The 22,180-nt window shown below is 39.5% G+C and overlaps 2 protein-coding genes across 2 annotated transcripts; one reads left to right on the forward strand and one right to left on the reverse strand.

Annotated features, from left to right (window-relative positions):
• Nucleotides 1–122: 122 nt before the first annotated feature.
• Nucleotides 123–5,546, forward strand: LOC114305850 (Nucleic acid-binding, OB-fold-like protein). Its single transcript, XM_028250980.2, has 6 exons — nucleotides 123–1,118; nucleotides 1,935–2,009; nucleotides 2,674–2,762; nucleotides 3,535–3,619; nucleotides 4,599–4,680; nucleotides 4,830–5,546. Exons 1-6 carry the CDS (start codon nucleotides 945–947, stop codon nucleotides 4,919–4,921), a joined length of 597 nt encoding a protein of 198 aa, XP_028106781.1. The 5' UTR covers nucleotides 123–944; the 3' UTR covers nucleotides 4,922–5,546.
• Nucleotides 5,547–5,990: 444 nt separating this feature from the next.
• Nucleotides 5,991–9,499, reverse strand: LOC114305827 (WD repeat-containing protein WDS homolog). Its single transcript, XM_028250955.2, has 4 exons — nucleotides 8,576–9,499; nucleotides 7,667–7,768; nucleotides 6,678–7,316; nucleotides 5,991–6,584 (listed from the first exon to the last, which is right to left on the reverse strand). Exons 1-4 carry the CDS (start codon nucleotides 9,227–9,229, stop codon nucleotides 6,420–6,422), a joined length of 1,560 nt encoding a protein of 519 aa, XP_028106756.1. The 5' UTR covers nucleotides 9,230–9,499; the 3' UTR covers nucleotides 5,991–6,419.
• Between the last annotated feature and the right edge of the window lie 12,681 nt (nucleotides 9,500–22,180).

The following is a 22,180-nucleotide window of genomic DNA, read 5'->3' on the forward strand; positions in this document are numbered from 1 at the left end:
AGTGAAATTCATTATTAACATCTTTCTCTGCAATGTTATTTATCAAAAAAAAAAAAAAAAATGGAAAAAAAAACTGTGTGCGCAATGTTAGCCAAACCTGCAATCACAAGGACCATTATTTTAACTGACACAAGATTTATGCCTCGCTTATAATCAACTTATTTACTTTATTTATTTATTCAAATCAACTTATTTACTTGAATATATTGATTAATGGTATTTTGTTACAATTTAAAATTATAACCTATTTAATTTGTGTAGCTTATGTAAGAGGTTTTATTAAGCTATAGTAATTTGTAATATTTTTATTTATTTGAAATCCTTAAACACTTGTCCTTAAAATAATTCTAAAAATACTTTCTTTTTTTTTTCCACAAATCATTATAAGTTTTACTAGGCTTCGTTAGAGAATACGTTATTTTAGTAACTTTTTAACTAAAATATGAGGTAAAAAAAATTAATATATTTAGAGTGATTTTTTGTCTTTTTATGAAAAGATGTGCAAAAAGTAGAGAGAAAAATGAATCTTTGACTTTTTAGTACTGATTATAGATTTTTTTGACTTTTTAGCTAAAATGTTAACTTGCCAAACGAGGTCTAAATAAATTTATAGCTTATTTCAAATATTTAAAATTAATAATTTAAAATTTTATTATTATAAAAGCTAACTGCTTTTAAATTGGCTTCTTATGTTTTTTTATTCAGAAGTTTCGTCTAAATTTTATTTTTTAACATTGTAGAAACTTTCAATCAATATTATTTTTTTTTAAACAAGACAAAAAAAATAAAAAATAATCCGGAAATAATTTTTTATTTTTACAAGAATCCCCCATTCCCTTGCTTTCTCTCCGACCAAACACTCCACTGGCGCTTCTGCTCCGCGGCTCGAGAGAGAGGGGGAAAGAAAGAAAGAAGCGGAAGAGTGAGAAAATTGTAGAGAGAGAATGCAAGAAAGAGAAAGCGAGAGAGAGTTGGTAACACCAGGTGACGTGTTGGGGAAGGCGACAGACTTGAAGGCAGGGAAGGGTGCCTACGTCGCATCCCACAATAACACCGTCTACGCCTCCCTCACCGGTCGCCGCTCCGTTCTCCCTCCTCCGCCCGACTCCTCCGACCAGGTCCCCACAACTTTCATTACTTGTTTTTTTTTTGAAAAAAAACTTAGGGTTTTGGGTTTAAGCTGAAAAAGGAAAATAAATGAGAAAAGCTCTGTTTGGCTGCTCGGAAAGTGCCAGGAAAATGAAAGTATCTTAATACATGGTCATAGTTCTGAATATTTTTTCATCCAGAAACAGAAAACACATAGTAGATCGATCTAAAAAAAATTAGTTTAAATCCCATAATTTATTTTTATTTTTATTTTTATTTTTTGGGGGGGGGGGGGGGAGGTTTATGTTCTTTACCTGTTGGAAATTGTTAAGGGTTGATTTGTGTAGTTTTTTTTTTTAAAGAAGAAAATACCTTGAAAGCTAAGATTTAGAGAGAGAGAGAGAGAGAGAGAGTGGGTAAGTACAATTAGTACAGATTGAGATAGGTAATAAACTTTCACGATTGCAAATTTACTGGAATGCCTCGTGATTTCCATTAAAATAGCACAGAAAAATTCCCAAAACATTTTGATATAAGACTATAGATACCAAATAATTATAAGCTAGATAGATGGTATGATAAAAAATATTGTTATCATTGCTACCCAATATTATCATAATGCAACACCAAATAGTATCTATAACAATGGAATCCTAATAGATTACATGTTTATCATAGTAAATTGATGGTCATGTTCATGTAATATTTGCGACTCAGGTTCGTGTAAAACTCTTATTACCATGTTTGTATAACATTGTTCGAGGCTTTGAACTTACAAATCCTTCTTTTTTTTTATCTTCTCACAACAATAATTTGTTGCTGTTTTTTTTTTAATCATTTTTTAGAGACCAATAGTAGAAGTTACAGGTCACAAGGCCCATGGAGCTGTACCTGAGCCTGGTTCTATTATCATTGCACGAGTAAGTTTCCTCTCAGTTATTTATCCTCATTTGTTCATGGTAAAATGCCTAGCCTAAGGCTCTGCTTGTTTCTCTAAAAAATATACTTTTGGAAGAGATTTTTTTTCTTGGAAAACTGTTGAGACATCAAATGAATAAGACCATATGTAATAAAAAGAATAGTCCTTTTTATCTTGTGTATGTTAATATTGTGTGAGAGCATTAGATACATAAAAAAGGAAGGAAAAAAAAAACACAGAGAAGCAAACTTTTACCATTTCATTTATCATCATTGGATATCTATTATGTTACATTGAAAGAAGCGCACACCCTTTATGGAGGCGCATCATGTTGTGTTGGGCATGAAACTATGCAGACACAACTAAAAGCATATCCAACAATTCTCTTGATTTTTGAAAATGACTTTTGGAGAGTGGTGTGTGAAATTCTTTGTCACTTCTCTTTGTGGTGGACCTTTGGACCTCCTTCATCGCACTTGTATATTAATTCTATTTTGTTGCTGATAAAAAGAGGAACGTGCATCTGTGTTTCTCTTATTTGTATTAAATCTTGTTAGCTAAGCTGCTATTTTCTTGTCATCACAAGTGAGCTACTTCTTTATTTTGTGTGATATACATTGGTTAGGTGAACCTCACTTCATAGATTGTTTGTTGGCTAATGGTAGGTTACTAAAGTGATGGCTAGAATGGCGTCAACGGATATAATGTGTGTTGGGCCCAAATCTGTGCGAGAAAAGTTCACTGGCACTATTAGGTATTAAACTTGTTCTTTTTTATGGCGTTGAAAATCTGTTACTAAATTTCCAAGGACTAGAAGAATTTCTAGTCATCTTTACCAAGTGAATTTCAGATTAAATTGTTTTAAATTTGTTTTTGGTTCTATGGATGTGGTTAGTCTTTTATCTTGCAACATAGGTTGCATTGAATTGACTTCTATGATGTGAATAGACAAATTTTGTAATTTTGTACATATATATTTTGGGTTTAAGCAGCTTTTAGTGGCATAACTTTTGGTTATAAGAACACATCAAACATAGATTGGAAGGGCTTTTTTGGGGCTTTTTGGGCTAAAATTTACAAAAAAACAAAATAGGTTAAAATAACCAATAAGACAAAATGTCACATCAAACCTATAATCATTTCACTTTTTCTCCCACAAACATCACATCCAACTACAAAAAAATCCAACTAACTTCCCAAACACAAACATTTGAACAAAAATAGCCTACTAAAATAACAACTTCCCAAACACCCACATAATCACATTTTGCTTTTAAAAAATAAGCTACAGATTAAGTTATAACCATTTTTTTTATTTAATTTTTTTGGTTCTACTACTACTACAGGATGGTGTGATATCCTGACAGTAGTATATCTGTAGGCTGAATAGAGTTCTCATTACTATATCTTCTTTGTCATAATATTTAAATATTTAAACGTGTATTTTATATTTATGATTTATGTAATCTAACTCTTGTCAGTCTTAGAAGCATATGAAGAAAACTGTGTTGGTTGATTTCTAACAGGCAACAAGATGTTAGAGCAACTGAGATCGACAAAGTGGATATGCACTCTTCCTTTCGCCCTGGTGATATTATCAGAGCTTTAGTTGTATCCTTTAATGTTTGGTACCCCTCTACTATCATTCTACAATAAATCTGAAAAAAAATAATAATAATAATAAAATAAAATAAAAATTGACTATGAGTTTTGCATAAACACGCATGGAGGTTTACACTAATTGGCATGACTGATGACGTACTACCTGAAATTTGGTAATATCATATGTATATGTTCAATTTTTTTGTGTGGACGCCATTGATGGCATGACTGATGACGTACTACCTGAAACAGTGAACTCAAGCAAGGAAAGTGCCTTTATATTTCATTAATTTTCCCTTCTTTTAAAGTGTTGTTAAAAAACCCATTTTCTGTAGTTTTATTATTCCCCATGGTTTTTTGGTTTGTGAAACATATAAACAATATGGACTATCTCTACATCTATGCTCTTTTTATTTGAGTCTATGGCATATATTTGTCCCCTTGGGGCATCCAAGCAGCTTAGTTCACATTCCCCCAAAGAGACTCAAGTTCTAGTCTCCTTAACATAATTATGCACAAATAAGAAAATGTATTTATGACATATAATTTAATCTAGGACCTGTGGACCACAACATGCTTGCTGGTGTGTGTGTTTTGTCTTCTAAATATCATTAAATCAATGCAGTGGGTTACCCATGCAACTTGCATCATTAACCTGCATCTTTTTCAACTGAAGCTTTCAGGAACTTTTCCCGACTGTTAGGAATCCGGTTTGTTAATTCATGAAAATCAACTTCATTTATAAGGAATGGACAAAGTATTACTCACAATTGAGTGGATCTATCATGCATGTAATGGGAATTCACTATATGATTCTCAATTTGACAACTATGGGTGACACCCATTGAGATTTTTTTCCTAAGGCAAATTATTAGGATACAGTTTTGCTGAGGGTCAATGGTATCCTGTATTTGTGTCAGTTGTATGTTCAATTACTTTTTAATCATTTGACGATAATTGTTAGCCTTAATACTCTGCACGCTGTAAGCTCTCCCTTGGAGATGCCAGGGCATATTATCTATCGACTGCAAAAAATGAACTGGGTGTTGTATCTGCGGAAAGCCCAGCAGGTAATTCTCCCGCCCGTCCCCTTCTTTGTATTTTGAAAATATTACTGTTTTTTCTAACTAGTTGAATACATAATTTGCCCTAGAAAAATATTTTTTTTCTAGATTGTTGTGTATTAACCAGAGTTGATCTCTTGATAATATTACCATAGGTGGGACAATGGTTCCAATTAGTTGGACAGAGATGCAATGCCCGTTGACAGGCCAAATTCAGCAGAGGAAGGTTGCTAAGGTTGGATCTTGACAAACCGAAATCAAGGCTTCGATGAAAGTGAAGGGTTTCTATATTTGAAGTTAGAGTAGTTTTACCATTTCTTTACTCTTTAATGGTTGCTAAGGTTGGATCTTGACAAACCGAAATCAAGGCTTCAATGAAAGTGAAAGGTTTCTATATTTGAAGTTAGAGTAGTTTTACCATTTCTTTACTCTTTAATGGTTGCTAAGGTTGGATCTTGACAAGCCGAAATCAAGGCTTCAATGAAAGTGAAGGGTTTCTATATTTGAAGTTAGAGTAGTTTTACCATTTCTTTACTCTTTAATTTTATTTTATTTTTATCTAATACTAGGTGCGGCTTGTCCAACATCCATATTTTCTGCAGCAGTGTGTTCTGTTGCCTATGTCATTGATGTTAATTCAACTTCTAAAGTTAATATTTTAGAAAGCTAGAGTGTAGTGAGGTTGGAGGAAGATGTTCTATGCTTGCTCTGTTTGCATTAGAGTGCTTGTACCCTATCTATCTAGGTGTGGAGAAAGTTGAGTAAATGGTCTGTGCAACCACTGATTGTGCACTCAATCTATACATGCATTTTTTGGACGTAAACCATGAAGCTTGTTATGAGCATTGCAAATGATTTCTTTGTTATCTAAATCATGTTTTTATGCTCTCTCTCTCTCTCTCTCTCTCTCTCTCTCTGCGTGCGCTTGTTAGCAAAAAGGAGGAAGTCTCACACTAGTCTTATTCAATGCATAAAAATTTCATAGGTGCAATACTACTTTATTTTATTGGTCCGTGAAAGGGGGCACCCCAGGTCACAAACAATGCTGAACCGGTGTTTTACCACTGAACCATAGCCTTTTTTGATCATTTTTCTAGTTCATTGCAATTTTTTTTTTTTTTTTTATTTATATTTTTGTTTTGGTATGGAGGAGCGGGAATGCATATTAGTTTACTCATTACTCTTTTCTGTCACAATCATCTGCATATATCATGAGCTAGAATCTTTTTTCCCACCAAAATATAATGTTGTGTTTGGATAAAAAATTGCAGAAGAGAATAATTGTGAGGGGAAAAAAAACAATGGAAGAACAAGGGAATGGAATTTTTTTTTTTTTCTTGTTTCTTTTCTTCTACAAATTCTTTCTAGATATAAAAAGTCTTATGAAATTTGTTGTATAGACTCACCAATGATGTGAAATGAAATGGTGCACTAAAATTCTCTTTTATCAAACAATCTCCTAGGACTCTTTGGACATATACGGAAGAGACATTGTCAATCTCTTATATGAACTGATCAGAAAATAGTCCTATTGAGGAAGTGACATTTGTCTCAAATTTGCAATCCAGGAATATTAGCAGAAAATGTCAAAAATGAAAACTATGTAATGAACGTTTTCCAAAGCTGGTTAGTTGCACACGAATAATCATCAGAAGATCCTTCCAACTTGTTAGAATAAACTTGAACGAAACAAGCTCGGAATTCAGCAACAATGACGCTTGATCATGAATTGATGATGATGAATCTTAGTTGATATGAGAAGCAGCCATCCATATGCGGATGGTCTTGTCATCGCTTGCTGATGCCAACATTTCGGGGCGCCTTTGATTCCAGCTTACGCAGTTCACCACCATTAAATGGCCTCTTAAAATCTTGATTGGCTCCGGGGATTCGGTGTGCCAGATATAAACCTGCTCCCAAAAAACACGTATATTCGTGTGAAATTTTAACATCAGGCAGAAAGATTACTGCAAGGAAAATAAAGATTTGTCAGCTAAACATACCTGCGAGTCCTCGCTACCGCTAGCAAAAAACCTGGCATCCAACCCAAAGCAAGAATGAATCACAAACTTGATTTGCGTTCGATGCAAGCGTTTGTACGGTTCACCAAAGCTTCCGGCAACATTCCACAAGTGGATCTCATGGCCGCTGAGATTCACTAGTAGCCACAAACTATCAGCAGAGACACAAACTGAAGTGATTGGCGACATCTCTGAGATAACAAACTTAGTATGCCTTCTTTGGTTCCATATTATGATGTAACTGTTATATTCTTGCGAAAAGACACAAATAAAATTCTCTCCATCGGGCGTGATAGCTAAATCAGTAATTGTGGGTTTGTTGGTTCTAACCCATCGAGTAAGCCTATTCTCATTGATTTTTAACCTGTAGATGCACTTTCTCGGTCCACAAGATCCAAAAACTATTCTTGTTGAATCTGGAAACCAAGCACAAGAGCTCAAGATAGGGACACGAGGTTGAAATGAAAACCTCCGCACTCCAGTTTCTACATCCCATAAATTGAGAGTTTCTTCTCCACACGTGGCTAGCATGGTGTCGTCAGGACTCCAGGAGAGAAAATAAACAGGGTTTTCATGTCCGCGCAGAGTACGTTCCACTGTCAAATTACCTTGCTCGGGCACCTGATTAAATTTTCAAAGAAAAGACGAGTCAAAAACTGAAATTTTTCAGTGATCAACAAGAAGCAGCTAGAAAATTGAAATCCTTTTGTGTCCTTGTCATGTAGTGTCCTTATTTGTTTGAAAATTGTCATGTGCATTTATGTCGAATCATACCTGTCTCCTAGATAATCTATCTTACCAAGCCAAGAATCAGAGCAACACTAACACATGCACAACAATAACCATATATGTGAAACTATCCAACCCAATTTGCATTTGATATTAAAATAGAACTAGTTGGTTCATTATTTCACTCACATCCAAAACATTTGATTCAGAAATTCAAAACTTTATATACATGTATTGAATACCTTCCATATGATGGCTGTGCAGTCTCTTGATGCCGAGGCCAAGAATGCCCCATTATGTGAAAATTGAACAAACAGAACTTCATTCTCATGGGAATTCAATACCTGCAATGTTTTGAAAACAGCACATGTAAAATAGTTCTACAGAAGAATTATGCATCATCTGCATTGCAAAACATTGTTTTGTTTGCCATGAATGAAGATGAAAGGATCACTTGAATCTTAATCATATATACATATCTGATATAGTTTTGATCAACTGGTGTAAAATCAACATAAATTCTCCTATTTTGACCTTTTTTAACTTATCTGATTGTTGGCATGCTTTGTTGTGTAATCACGTTCTTCGTTTTTGTTTTGTTTTTTGTGTTTTCGAAAACACACACACACAAAATGAAGAGTTTGGAAATACCCTTTGTTTTCATATTTGTGAGAAAACAGTTTTTGAAACGTTGAAAACAATTTTTTGGTTGTTTTCTAGGAAGGGGGCATTTTCAACAACAGAAAATCTCAAAAATTGTTTTCAGAAACAGTTTTCTCTGTGCTTTCTGAAAACAGGAAATGAAAACACAACCAAGCACTGCATTAGCATTTCTAGTGCTACACTACAATATAATAATAACAATAACAAGAAATACAAAGTTTAAACATGAACAAAAAGAATTCCACAACATAATTCTGCCAATTCTCTTCAGACTTCAAGAAGCCCTTAGAAGGAAAACAAACAAGAATACAACAAATTTGGAACCAATAGTTCATCATCTAACCAATCTTTCTATTCTAATACTCAAATCTCTTGCTATCTAACAGATTGTTATTGAATCAAATGACAAAGACTTTGATGAAATGAAAATGGGATTCATAATAAAGTAATGTTGAATCAATCAAACAACAAAAAGAACAGAAATCAACCTGAATAGTCTGAGTTGGGATATGATCTTCGTTGGGGCAATAATGGTCCTGATAGAGAGAAATCGCATCCCGGGTATTGTGGTACCTACAAAAAAACGTCTGAGAGTAAACACTCAATTCAACCAACTTCTCTAACCTCCTATCAGACACCGCAAATGGTGGAGGAAGCGTTATCTCCAATGCATACACCAACTCTCTTCTCATGTGACTAAGCTCTCTCATTCTATCATCTCTAAACAACAATTCCATGCCCAATCGATCTATCCTCCTCTTTAACACGCCAAATTCAGAGTAATCTCTTCGGAGGAACCTCAAACCCGAGGCGTAATCGCCTCTCTCTGCATATTCCAAAATGCATTGTCCAAGGATGTTTTGTAGAACAGAAGCTCGATCTTCTATACTCTTGATTTGACCCTTCATTTCCTCGACAAGAAATCGAATACTTTCTTGCCAATTTCCTTCCATGATTAGCGATTCAAGCACTGTGAATTGTGAATTCTTGCGCGAAACATTGGATTCTTGTTCCAATTGAGATGCAGAAATGTTGAAGCCCAATGAGTAGAGACATTGAATGATCACTCTCACCAATTCATGTTTCTTTATGAGGCCGTGCCTACCAATCAACTCCACCTCCTGAGTACTTTCATCTGCCATATTTTCTTGAAGAATTTTCCCGGAAAATGATCAAGAAAATGAAACCCACGTAAGATTAAGATGTTTGTAACCCAATAACCAGTTATTCTGAGAAATTCAGCAAGACCCCGATCGCAAAATAATTGCATAAGAATGCAATCAAGAAAGACCCCCGGTGAAAGAAACGAACCAGAAGACTTTGAAGAGCGAGAGAGAGAGAGAGAGAGAGAGAGACCGAGGAGTAGAGTAGTAGAAAGGAGTGATTTGAAGTTTCGGTTGGCCAGCGGGAAAATGTGTTGTGGCAAATGCAAGTATATGTGTAGGTAAAGAGGATGTCCCTTTATAACTTTAAAGAAAAAAAAAGGGGATAATTTTATAGTTTATAAATCATAATTAAAAATAAAAAATCATAAAGGGATAATTTTATAGTTTATAAATCATAATTAGAAATAAAAAAATCATAACTAAATAGTGTGAAACATAATCAAAGATCTCATCAACCATAATTAAAATATTATCATAATTAAAAAATAAATTAATCATAATTAAAAAAAAAGATTTGGTCAAAATCTCTTTATAATAAAATTTTAATGTATTAAGAACCAGCATAATTTTTTTTTAAAAAAAACACATATTATTATTATCAAAATACTAAAATTTAAAATAATATAACTTTTAATGTAGATGTCGGTTTTTAATAAAATTAACATTTTTAAAATTCTCTCATCAAAATCTATCAAATAAGATCAATGTTGACTGTGAAATTCTTAAAAAAATAATAATAATATTACTATCGAAATTGATGTAAACAGTAATATGTTACTCTGTTTAACAGTTACACTGTTTGATAGCAACGAGTTACTCTTTCTCACAGTAACATATTACTCTGATTCACAGTAACATGTTACTGTGGCAATATTGTCCAAAAAAAAAAAAAAGATATTTTACTTTATCCTTACTCAATTATGTATTTTCACCTTAAGGGTTCATGAAGTGAAATAAATTGGGCTATCCTTTTTACCAAATAACGGTCCAATGGAAAATTTTTGACTAAATTTTCCTTTAAAAAAATAATTAGTGTATTTGGTTTGAGTTTTTTGAATTAAGTTTTTTGATTTTTGTGTTTTTTTTTTTATTTTTAGTGAATATTTTTAAAATTTTAAACATTTTTTTTTTTAGATGCACCTTACTTAGATGTATCTAAAAAGTAAAAAATTTATGAAAAAATATTTTAAAAAATTAATAAATACATAAAAATACAAAATATGCACGGAATTCTCGTATTTTTTTTATTTTTTTTATTTTTGGTATTTAGTGAATTTTTAAAAGGTTTCTTTTACAAATTTTTTACTTTTTAGGTATGTTTATGTTAAGTATGTATAAAAAGTAAAAAAAAAATACTTAAAATATTAAAAAAATTCAGTAAAAACAAAAAATACGAAAAACAAGAAATTAAAATTTTCTGAAAAGAGTTTTTAAAAAACTCTAACCAAGCATAATTATGGTGTATATAGTATACCAAGGGTGTGTATTATAAAATCTCCCTTATATATATATATATATACACAGAGAGTTATATATATATATATATATATAAAGGATATTGTGCAAGTCATATTATTTATAGTTTTAATTATTACAAATATTATAACTCAATTTTATAAAACTCATTATTAATAAACAGAAGTTATAATAAAAAAATAAGGTATAATCACAATTTTTAAAATTATAATTGTGGGAGCCGAATTTCATCAAATCCATAGGGACGAATGAGTGTGTCCGGTCCGGAGTGTAACCTATACTCGGCACATACCCTAGTCAATCGAAGAGCCGAATAAAATAACCAGTACCCCAGCCAGTAGAACAAAAGCCGAATAGAGGTATATGTCACGGATCAAGGATGGGCCCGGTCCAAAGGCCCAAAGAGAATACTATAAATACGGGATCACCTATCAGAGAAAGGTATGTGAGAACTACTAAGCTTAACTTAGAATACAAGTAATCCTGAGTGTAAAGACTGGCTTGCCCATTAGAGTGCTAATTCCGGCACCCCTGACCGGAGTGTTTATTTCTTTTCAGGTGACTAGCAGAGGATCACGGCCATTCCCCAAGATCAGAAGAGTATTTCCAAACCACTTCTCCACAATTAGCGTCGTCTGTGGGAATACTCAAACACATCCATGGCGGGCGTAACGGAGGACCCTCCGATAGTCACTGATGAAACCACGCAGAGAGACAACCTCACTCCAACAAACATGCTTGAACCGGAGACTATCCCCGTAAGACGCACTTTGAACTTCGCCTCACCCTCGACTCCAGAGCATGAAGCAATGCAAGCGATCATGAAACAAGCAAAGCACAACGAATAAAGGTTGGAGAACATGATCGCAGAGAATGAGCGTCTCCGTCAGGATTTGGCCTTGGAGGTGGCGAAGTCCAAACAAGCTGTACGCCAAGGCCCGGAACGAATTGTGAGGGAAGGTGGTCGACGATCTCAAGCCCGACAACAAGACATTGATAGCAGCTCGACTCATTATCCCCGGAGCCCAAGAAGAAAGGGCGATCTGAAACTTCCAGTTCCTCTGAAGAGAGTCCATGTATAAGGCATAAGCGCAGAAGAAACAGCTCAGATGAAGAAAACCAGCATGCTTCCTTTGTACGATGGATCGCCAGGGCGGTTCTGCCCAAAAAAGTTTAAAGCTCCGTCGTTCACTCTCTATGATGGAAAATCGGACCCCACCGATCACATACGTCACTACAAGCAAGCCATGACATTGCATGCAGACGACGAGGCCCTTATGTGCCGAATATTTTCCAGCAGTTTGGGACCTTTGGCTATCAGGTGGTATTATAAACTGGAGTCGGCTTCAGTCAAAAGCTTCCATCAATTACAGAAATCTTTTAGGGCCAGATTCATTACCAACGAGGTCCAGCCGAAACAAGCCGACTCTCTCTGGGCAATGCAGATTCAGCCAGGAGAAACACTAAGAGCGTATTCGGCGCATTGGGAGTGCTTTAATCTTGTTGATGACGCTTGCAAAGACTCCATGGCCATCACCGCCTTCAAAATGGGTTTACACCCTGACAGCGCTCTCTGCAGTTCTTTGACTAGAAGACCCCCCAAGACGGTCTGGTCGTTGATGAAAAAAGTTGAAGAATACTGCAAAGTGGAAGATGACGCTTTGCGGGTTAAAGCCGGGAACACGGCCAACAAGACAGCTCCTGAAGAAATTGCTCGGCCAATAAATTCTATACCACCTCAGAGCCCTGAACCACGGCATCGGGCCAAACGAGACAAGAGACGGGATTCCCACCGATCAAGCGACTAATGCTCCCACCGAGAAAGTAAACAACTGCAAGTTGACAGCAGGCGCACGAGGCGCGCCGACAAGAAATATACGGAGTTGACTGAACCGATCAGTGTGGTTATGTCCAAAACCCAACACCTTCCGTTCTTAAGGTAGCCGTCGAAGATGGTAGAACCTCCCGACACGAGAAGACGGGATAGACGGTGTGAGTATCACAAGGACCATGGCCATGATACTGAGAGTTGTTATGCACTGAACGATCACTTTGAGGAATTGGTACAAGATGGCCGGCTACAACAGTGCATCTGAAAAGATAACCCGACTAAAGCAATAGCCTTAAGACAGGATTCACCACCGTTCGGCGTGATCCACATGATATACAACCTGCCAATGTCATCGACAGTGCATACGATTCAGTCGAACTCCGACCCTCAAAACTAACTCACTCTGGCTAAACGGCACCATCAAGCCGCATGCATTACTTTTGATGATTCAGATTTGGTCGGAGTGACACTACGCCACATTGATCCCTTGGTAATTGAGTTACGTGTAAACCGATTCACAGTTGAGCGCGTACTCATTGATCCGGGGAGCACATCGGAGGTCATGTACTACAAGACATTCACCAAACTCGGCTTCTCCGAAGCAGATCTCTCTCTGGTTCCTTATCCACTATTTAGCTTCAACGCCAATCCAGAGTACTCGTTGGGGAAAATCACACTACCTATTCGAGCGGGCTCCCGAACAGTGGATGTAGAATTCTTGGTCGTCAAGCTGCCATCGCCGTACAATCTCATTATGGGATGAACTTGGTTGCACACCATGCAAGCCGTGCCGAGTACGTATCATCAGCTGCTGCACTTCCCGATGGAATGCGGGATTGAGCAAATCTGTGGCTCCCAGAAATCAGCATAAGCATGTTATCTCATCGCTGGAAAAACGACAAAGGAGTTACAAGTAAATTCCATTGAGATGCCGGATCGGGAGAGCCTTGACGATGTTGGGCGGCTTCCAAGTGAAAAGGCCACAGAAGGCCTAGATCGAGTTGAAATTGACGGAAGCCCAGAGAAGTTCTTCATGGTCGGCACCTCCTTGAGACAAGTCGACAGACAGCAGCTAATCTCTTTCCTGCTTAGCAACCTTGACGTCTTTGCGTGGACTCCATATGAGATGCCAGGTATAGATCCGTCCGTTTCATAGCACTGTTTGAATGTTGACCGTAAATGCAAGCCGATTATTCAGAAAAGTCGGTGGTCAGCCGCAGAGCACACTACCGCCATTGTTGAGGAGGTTGACAGGCTGCTTGACGCCGGGGCAATCAGGGAAGTGACCTACCCTACATGGCTCTCTAATACAGTGGTTGTGAAGAAGAAAAATGGGACTCGGCGAGTGTGCGTCGATTTCATGGACCTAAACAAAGCCTACCCCAAGGATTGTTTTTTCCTACCCAGAATTGACCAACTGTAGACACCCCATTTTTGACCGACCTTAAGGCTCAGACGTCACCGATTGAGCACTCGGTGATGGTGCATATTGTGCTCGTTTAGAAGTTTCAGAGTCTCGGCTGCGAGCCTTGCCTCCGGACTTCCGGGCTCTTTCGTGTCTTGCCTCGGTTTGCGAACCAGGCTCTGTTTTCTCTGTTTTCTCTTCCCGAAGGGAGGGAGAGGTCTCGTAGATCATCTCTCAGTGGCCGTAGGCTACGTTTCGTGGTCGTAGGCCATTTTTCCCGTTTGGAGCCCGGTTTCTGGTTTTTCGGAGCCAACGGCCGTGTGCCTTAGTTCGGGACCGCTTAACCACTCCGTTTGCTCCGGTTTTTGGCATGCATCTTATTTACTCCCTTTTGAAGGACACTGCGGTCCGGGAGACCAACTTCGTGGTCGAACACCACTTCCGGTGCCTAACAGTCAGTTTTCGGGGCCTCGGGCTGAGCGTTTCGGCCCCCGAACCTCCATTTTGCGTCAGTTTGAGTTCATTTTTGGCAGGGACCTCTGTTTCATTGTTAGGAAGGTCGTAGAAGGGTGGGAGGCCAGCAATTGTTCTAACGACCATGTTTTATTCCTCCATCGCCCTCCGTCGCCCGTTTTTCCCACTTGAAAGCCAATGTTGACTACCCTAAGGCCACTTTTTCTTGTCCCAAACCACATATTTGTGTTGTACACACCTGGAAGGCCACCAATATCATATGGCCGGCCAGTAATTGTGTGTGACCCTTTTGAACCCCTCCTAAAAGTGGCATTTTCTCTCTCCTGGTTCATTCTCTCCAGTTTTTAACCACATGGTTGTGTTGTGCACACATGAGAGGCCCTCTTTTTGGCATGACCGGCCATTAACCTTCATTGACCCTTTTGACCCTTGGCCGACCGGCCATGGGGAAGGCCGACCGGCCACCTAAACCCTAGGAAACCGGCCGGCCATGATCCTCTCTCCAGGTACTTTACAAAAATGCCCTCTGTTTCCCCCCAGATTTTGTATCCGGGGGGGCCAACTTTTGGGAGAAAATTTGAATTCCACTCCCCCCATTTTTCCCCCCCTCTTTTGCCTATATATCCAGGCCCTCCAGCTTCCATTGAAGGGTTACAAAATTTGCTTTAAGGCTCTTGCATTGCATCTCTCTCTCTCTACACTCCAACCCTCAAAACCCCTCAAATCCCACACCCCTTTCTATACCACCACATAGCACCACACTACCAACATCCTTTCCAACACTTGGAGCTGGTTTTCCAGAGCTTAGGAGCACCTTTTCTCAAGCCAAGAGCTGCTGAAGCTTGGTCTACAAGGGTGAGTCTTCATTCTCCCTCTTTTGTGCTTTATTTTGTTCTATATCTAAGCCATACTTGCTTACATTTTTGGGCTCCGACTCTAACTGAAAATAGTCATTTTTTGATGTTTTTTTCATGATTTATTGAGGGTCCTTCCATGTTTAAGGTCTCTAGCTACCACTTGCTTCTTTACCTCTCTTGTATGCCTCTTTCTTGCATAGTATTTTAGGCTCATTTGTAAACTGTTTTGAGCTTGGTCATAAACTGAAAAGTGGCTTATTTTGAGTCCTTCTTCCACATTGTTGAAGGGATCTTCACTGTTTGAGGATTCCTTTTGTCACTTGCCTCTTTATCCCTCTTTTGGCCTTATTTTTGCATGTTTTGTTAGCCCCTTTTGCTTGTATTTTTGGGCTCTGGTCCGAACTGTAAATAGCCTTATTTTGACCCCCTCTTCATGTTTTATCAAGGGACTTTTGCTTTTTGAAGCTTCCTTTTTGCTCTTTGTGTTTAAACCTCTTTTTAGGCCTTATTTTGCATAGTATTTTAAGCTTGCGTGTGCACTGTTTTGGGTTTGGTCACTAACTATAAAATACCATGTTTTGAGCTCCTCTTCAACTTTGTTGAAGGGCCCTCCTTTGTTTGAGGCCAGAAACCATCACTTGCTTCTTTGTCTCCCTTTTGGCCCATTTCTTGCACAATAGTTTAGCCATACTTGTGTTTGTTTTCGTGGCTTGTTGTAAACTGTAAAGTGCTTTATTTGGAGCTCCTCTTCAACTCTGTTGAAGGGCTCTTGGCCATTTAGGGCCAGAAGATGCTACTTGCTTCATTATCTTTCTTACGGGGCCATTTTTGCATGCTAACTTAGCCCTATTTGTGTTCACTTTTTGGCCTTGCTTAAAATTGTAAATATGTTTTTTTTGGGATTGTCTTGATTCTGTCTTCACACTTCATGTTCGAATAATGCATGCTTTGCATAGCCATAGGTCATTCCATGTACCTAATTTCATGTTTCGGGTCTCATTCCATGTATCGGGTGCCATGTTTCCATGTTCTGGGGCCGTTTTGCATCATATTTTGCTACTAAAATTTGCATGCTAGTATGCCATATTCCATGCCTTGCCATGTCTTGTTAGAGTGGCATTTGGTGCCTTAGGGTCGGTCCTCGGTTTGCGTGCATGTGTGCACGCATTTCGAGTGTCTCATTTTTCATCTTATGGCTACTGATGTGAGTGTGGCTGAGGTCCACGTTGGTGTAATTCCATCATGCATTGTGTATGCCATTTCATTTCATAGCATTGTGTATACGAGGTTGTATGTTAGCGCATTGTGCATGCCATGTTACCTCGAGCATCGTGTATGCCATTCCATAGCATTGTGCATGCTAGGTTGTATATTAATTGCATTCATGCATGTCATGCATATTGCATTGTGCTTGGGATAGGAGTTAGCCCGAGCACGGGAAACGAGGGACGTTTCGTACTTCGAGTGACGGAACGTGTCTCAATTCCCAATCACCGACACTCTGGATTATTCATGATGGAGTTTAGGTTTTGTTGTGTTTATATGTGCATTCATTTCATATTGAGTCGTGCAATTCGACTCCTCGGCCATCAGGTATCGATATGCATGATTGGTGGCACGAGGATCGAGGACTACACTCCCCGAAGAGTAGTCATGCATACATATGTGAAAATACTTTGCCATGCCCCTTTGTTGCTCTCTGTCGCAGCAAATCAAGAATCAGCAGCCTTCCGGAACTTGGCACGCATTCCAAGAACAATTGCAAACAGAGGCAAACCGGGGCATCGCAAGGGATTCTCCGCACAAGGCAACCCGAGCATGCATCATTCATCTTCTGGAGCAGATTTGAGGCAGTCCTTGGCTTGCATGCCAATTTATTGTTTTCCTAATTTAATTTGTTAATTAATTAGGGTTTTGTACATATTTGGACTGTAATTATTTGGGACCGTATATTATTTATTCGGACCCTCTATGCGAGGGCATAACTGTAATAAGTGTGCGAGTGTGTGATGTATGTCTTCCAACCCCACGTCTTTCTCCCTTTTATTTACCCGCTTATGATGGTTAGATTAGGGCATGTTTCAATTAGCATACAGTATGATAGCATGTTTGCTTTCATTCATCTGTTTTGCATGCACCGGGCTCGGCTCATCATACTAACTGCATCGTATTTTCAATTCCAAGTTGAATACATGCTAGCTGTAGCATTTCATATGCCATGTTTAGAATAGCCGAGCCTGCTATAGTTGCATTTTTGCATGTGTTGCATTAGGCATTTCTGTATAGTTATGATCATGCATGGATTTCTAACCTAGCTTCTGTTTTGGCTTGGAGTACTCGGTAAGTTTTATGCTTTAGCATCCTTGCATGCGTGTGAGTGACTGCCATGACAGCATGCTTACCATGAGGCTAATTGCTTATGTGATATAACTGCCTGAATGCCTGTGGGTGAAGGTTGGATTATTTGAATTGGAACAATTCATCAAATGTGTGTTTTAAGCCCACTAGATAGTGGCAAAATCATGTTTTTCTAAGCCCACCCGAGGGTGGCAAATCCACGTCTTAGCCTACTTGCGGGTAGCACTATCAAACCATTTTCAAAATAAACAAACATGAAATGTTTTGTTCCAATTCAGACGATCCAGTCTATACTTATATGCTGTGCGCATCACATAGTAAATCTAGGCTAATAACCGGAATAAGAACGCATAAAGTTTTCAAAACTAGATATCATGGTTAGTAGAGGCCGATCTTTGATCGGGCGAACGGGGGTGCTCACGAAGTGACCTTCCCCAATCGTACCCAAGTTCCCGAGCCGAGGCAACTTTGGTAATGACGGACACGTGGCCTTAGGCAAACGAGTCAGGTTTCCTAAATTTCCCCTAAATAAAATATTTATGTGGCGACTCTGTATCTGGCAAAGCAGTCCATGTTTGGCACTTCTTTCAAAAATCTGTTTTCTCAAAACGATTTGCCGGATTTGGACTCTTTGGTTCAGCCTTAGAACCGTGACAATTTGAGAGTCCGAACTGTAGTGAGCCCAATATCGAACGAAACGGGGGACCTCGTTCCTCCCGGGGCGTTCGGGGACGTCTATAGTTTCTGGCGACTCTGCTGGGGAGTTAGAGAACTTGACTCGAACTCATGATATCTGGTTTTGACTACACTTGTGTGTTTCTTTGCATTGCATTTGCATTGGTGCGCCTAGGACACCGTGTTTGCCATCTGCTATTCCTGAACGGTTTGCCAGAGGCTTGTCTTGTCAAGACATGACCATAAGGCTGACCGGTTGTGGGCTCTGCCAGTATGGGAACACAAAGCCCGGTTTTACCGGGGCACCCTTTTGACCATTCGACCTAGTGCATATTCGGAATCCATAGTGACCATTCCAAGCTAGGACAGGTTGCTTACCCGATATAGGTTGTTTGAAACCGCTGCGTGCGTAGTGAAACCCTAGCTCCTGACAAAATAAGACAGGGAAACCCTACCCCAACATAGGGTTGTTTTGGCTCTCACTTGCTTGTTATGTGCTTTTAGAGTGCGTTGCTACAGGAATGCATTTATCAGTTTGCAAGTCTAGGTATCAGGTCTGCGGGCATCAGAATCTGAAGAATCAGTTTTACCTGAGGGTATCAGATTTGAAGCAGAATTTTGGAGGCAGAATTCAGTAGAGGGCACAGTCATCCTACTATGCTCGTATCTGTTTTGGTGAAGTTAGGCTGAGATGCTGTATGTTTTCTCTTTTGCTAGGGTAGTCTGGGAACCATAGCTTCAGAAGGCTCCGATATCCCCCGAGGTTCATCGAACTTGTGCTGATAGACTTTGTTAGGTCAAAGATTTAGTTTAAGAGCAATCAGTGTTCCTTTGCTAGGGGCAGGGTAAAAGGGCCAGTCAGGCACAAATCACCAGTTCAGCAGTTACCAGATCAGTGGCCCTTATCCACCCCACCAGTGAACAGTCAGGCTGAGGTCTCAGTTTCTACTGCAGGGATAGATACCAGTCAGTTAGATAGATCAGCAGAACACATCAGGGATGGAGGCAATGATGCGCCAGATGCAAGAAAGTATGAAACTCATGCAGCAAGATGCTGTCCGCCAAGCTGAATTCGCCAAACAGCAGGCTGCGGTCATGGCCCAACAGGCAAAGCTAATCACTAGATTGCAACAGCAAAATGGAGCATCCACTTCGCACCAAGCCCCTCCCCCACCAGGAGTTCCAGCACCCGAGGAGGCACCAAATGTCCAGGGAGATACGAACATTCCGACAGGACCGGCTCCGCCCCCAATCTTACCCCAGCTGTCTAAAGCACCGATCAACCTGTCGGATTCACCCTTTGAGTTCGAGTTAGACCCTACAGCGCTGAAGGTGAGCAAGCTAGAAAAGATGTTCAAGAAATCCCAGGGGGTAAAGTCCATCCCGGACATTGAGGACGGGTACACCGACGTAGCTGTGACACTGCCGGACAGGTTCAAGATGCCTCACATCGACCGTTTTGATGGGTCAGGAGATCCCATGGTCCACCTGAGTTTGTTTTCAGATGTTCTGCGCCCGATGGGCTTGACAAGATTACAGAAGCTTTCCCTTTTTGGCAGGACCCTGTCGGGTATTGCGGCCATTTGGTACGCCAAATTAGAGGATTCAGTGAAACGAAGCTGGGAGGAGATGGCCGAGGCCTTCGTCGCACAATATTCATACAATACCCAAATTGAGATTACGACCCGTGATCTTGAGACGACGAGACAGGAGCCTAAGGAGAGCTTCTCAGAATTCGTGGCCCGCTGGAGGGCCAAAGCCTCAATGATGACTATTAGGCCAACGGATAAGGATCAAATACGGATGGTTGTGCGCAACCTCCAGCCCAAACTAATGCAGAAAATGATCGTGCTCCCCTTCCCTACCTTTTCAGATTTGCATGAGATGGGAGTACAGATCGAGGATGCTATGAAGCAGGGCCTCATTGACCAAGAAAAAGAGCAGCCCAGGAGGGCGTTTACCCGCAGTTCGAATGCGACCACCAGTGGTGATGCAGCTGCAAGATCTTCTGAAGTGGGCATGGTCACCACCACCATATCAAAAAAAGCTACCCCATTCACCGGTGCGTCCAGAAGTAGCTCACAGACGGCCAAATATCCACCCCGAGTCAAGAGGGTTTTCACCCCACTTTATATGCTTTTGTCAAAGGCTCTAGAGGCCTTAATCCGGAAAGGACATCTGAAACCATTAGAACAACGGCCTTTACCTGATCCTCTCCCTCCAAAGCATGACCATACTAGGTACTGTGCGTACCATCAACAAACCGGTCATGACATTGACAGTTGCTTTCGTCTGCGCCATGATGTACAAGATCTATTTGACAACAGGGTCATCCCCGCGCTAGTCCAGCAAAGTCTATCGGCACTCGACCAGTGAACCTGTGGGAGATAATGTGATGTGATCGAGGGATGAACCACCTGCGGGCGGCGCTCAGTTTATTTCAGATATGGTGTATGGCATGCACTGTTTTGAGCATTTGCCAATGCTAGCTTTTGTGCTTTCTGACTTGGGTATTGGGTCAGTCTTGTTGTTTTGTTTTGAGTCTGTCTTTTTGTTTTGAGTCAGTCTCTTTTTGTTTTGGGTCTGTCATTGTTGTATCGAGTCAGTCTTGTTGTATAGGAGTCGGGTGATTCCGGGGGGTGTTATCTCGGGCGTCACCATTTTGTTTTGTGTTTGTCTTTTCGTTTTGTTTTGAGTCTGTTTCTGCCAGGGAACCAGTTATGCCGACAGATTTTGAATGAAACAGCAGTGATTTTCACGCTCTCATATTTGCTTCTGCCTTGTGCCAGTTATGCCGGAAGTTCTGAATGAGATGGCAGTATTTGACTAAGAACTCTGCCTTTTCTGTGCCTTGAAATAATGCTTAATTCATCATGAAATAATGCTTTTATGAAATAATGGGTTATGATTTTATGAAATAATGCTTAATTCATCATGTTTTACAAGTTTACTATGATATCTCAAGTTTTAGGGACCAAGAAATGTGTTTTGGAAGGTTGCATTTGAGTTTTGAGCTTGGTGATCAACTCTGAAAATTCCAGAATTTGCATCTACGCTCGAGCGTGAGAGTTCACGCTCGAGCGGCCACTCTGGGTGCATGCACTCCGCTCGAGCGACCAAAAGTCCGCTCGAGCATGAATTGCAAGCTCCCAGAAGCTTCATGTCTTTTACAGATCGCTCGAGCGAAGGAATGTGCGCTCAAGCGACCATTCACATTTTACATGTCCGCTCGAGCGAGGAAAGCTACGCTCAAGCGTGGACCTTATTTTCAGAAATTTGACTAAGTGTTCCAAGGCATGTTCTAGCATCCTCATTGCATCTTAGGCATTCCTAAGCCTTAATTAAGCCATAGTAATGAGGTTATGGATTAGAAGCACACTAAGATAAGAATGTACTAAGTTCCGAGACTACTAGTGTGTGTGTATTTTAGGTAATGTGATAAGAAAGAATAGAACCAACGTAATATAAGCTAAGTCTTAATGCCCACTTGAATGTGTAATGATAAGACGTGCTTGTGTTATGTATTTTGTGATTGTAGGTCAAGACTCGAGGGTTGATTGACCATTTTCGGGAACCACTGTGAGTAACATTTTTGTAAAGATATGTTGATATGAATTATGTTCCAAATGAAATGTGATAAGCTATGATTTCTGAAATGATATCTGTTTACGTGAACGAATATCCCAAGTTTGAAATCTATTATGGCATCCATAGCTAGTCCCAAGTCATGGGGGACGGCATGAAAATACGGGTCCGTGACATACAAGTAATTACGAGATCTCGTTAGCCACTTCATTGTGCTGATCTGTGTTTAATCGGTAACCGGAACCGATTACTCTAGTCGGAAGACG

Source organism: Camellia sinensis, chromosome 1 (genome assembly GCF_055761805.1).
Source record: "Camellia sinensis isolate YWXY chromosome 1, ASM5576180v1, whole genome shotgun sequence".
Classification (NCBI taxonomy): Eukaryota; Viridiplantae; Streptophyta; class Magnoliopsida; order Ericales; family Theaceae; genus Camellia; species Camellia sinensis.

What these genes read in the sequence shown, in the direction of transcription:
- LOC114305827 (XM_028250955.2), bottom strand. Translation starts at nt 9,229, where the DNA reads ATGGCAGATGAAAGTACTCAGGAGGTGGAGTTGATTGGTAGGCACGGC. An exon ending in TCCCAACTCAGACTATTCAG is followed by an intron (nt 7,769 to 8,575) that starts GTTGATTTCTGT and finishes AAAACATTGCAG; the next exon opens with GTATTGAATTCCCATGAGAA. An exon ending in GCACAGCCATCATATGGAAG is followed by an intron (nt 7,317 to 7,666) that starts GTATTCAATACA and finishes AAATTTAATCAG; the next exon opens with GTGCCCGAGCAAGGTAATTT.
- LOC114305850 (XM_028250980.2), top strand. Translation starts at nt 945, where the DNA reads ATGCAAGAAAGAGAAAGCGAGAGAGAGTTGGTAACACCAGGTGACGTG. An exon ending in CGCCCGACTCCTCCGACCAG is followed by an intron (nt 1,119 to 1,934) that starts GTCCCCACAACT and finishes ATCATTTTTTAG; the next exon opens with AGACCAATAGTAGAAGTTAC. An exon ending in AAGTTCACTGGCACTATTAG is followed by an intron (nt 2,763 to 3,534) that starts GTATTAAACTTG and finishes GATTTCTAACAG; the next exon opens with GCAACAAGATGTTAGAGCAA.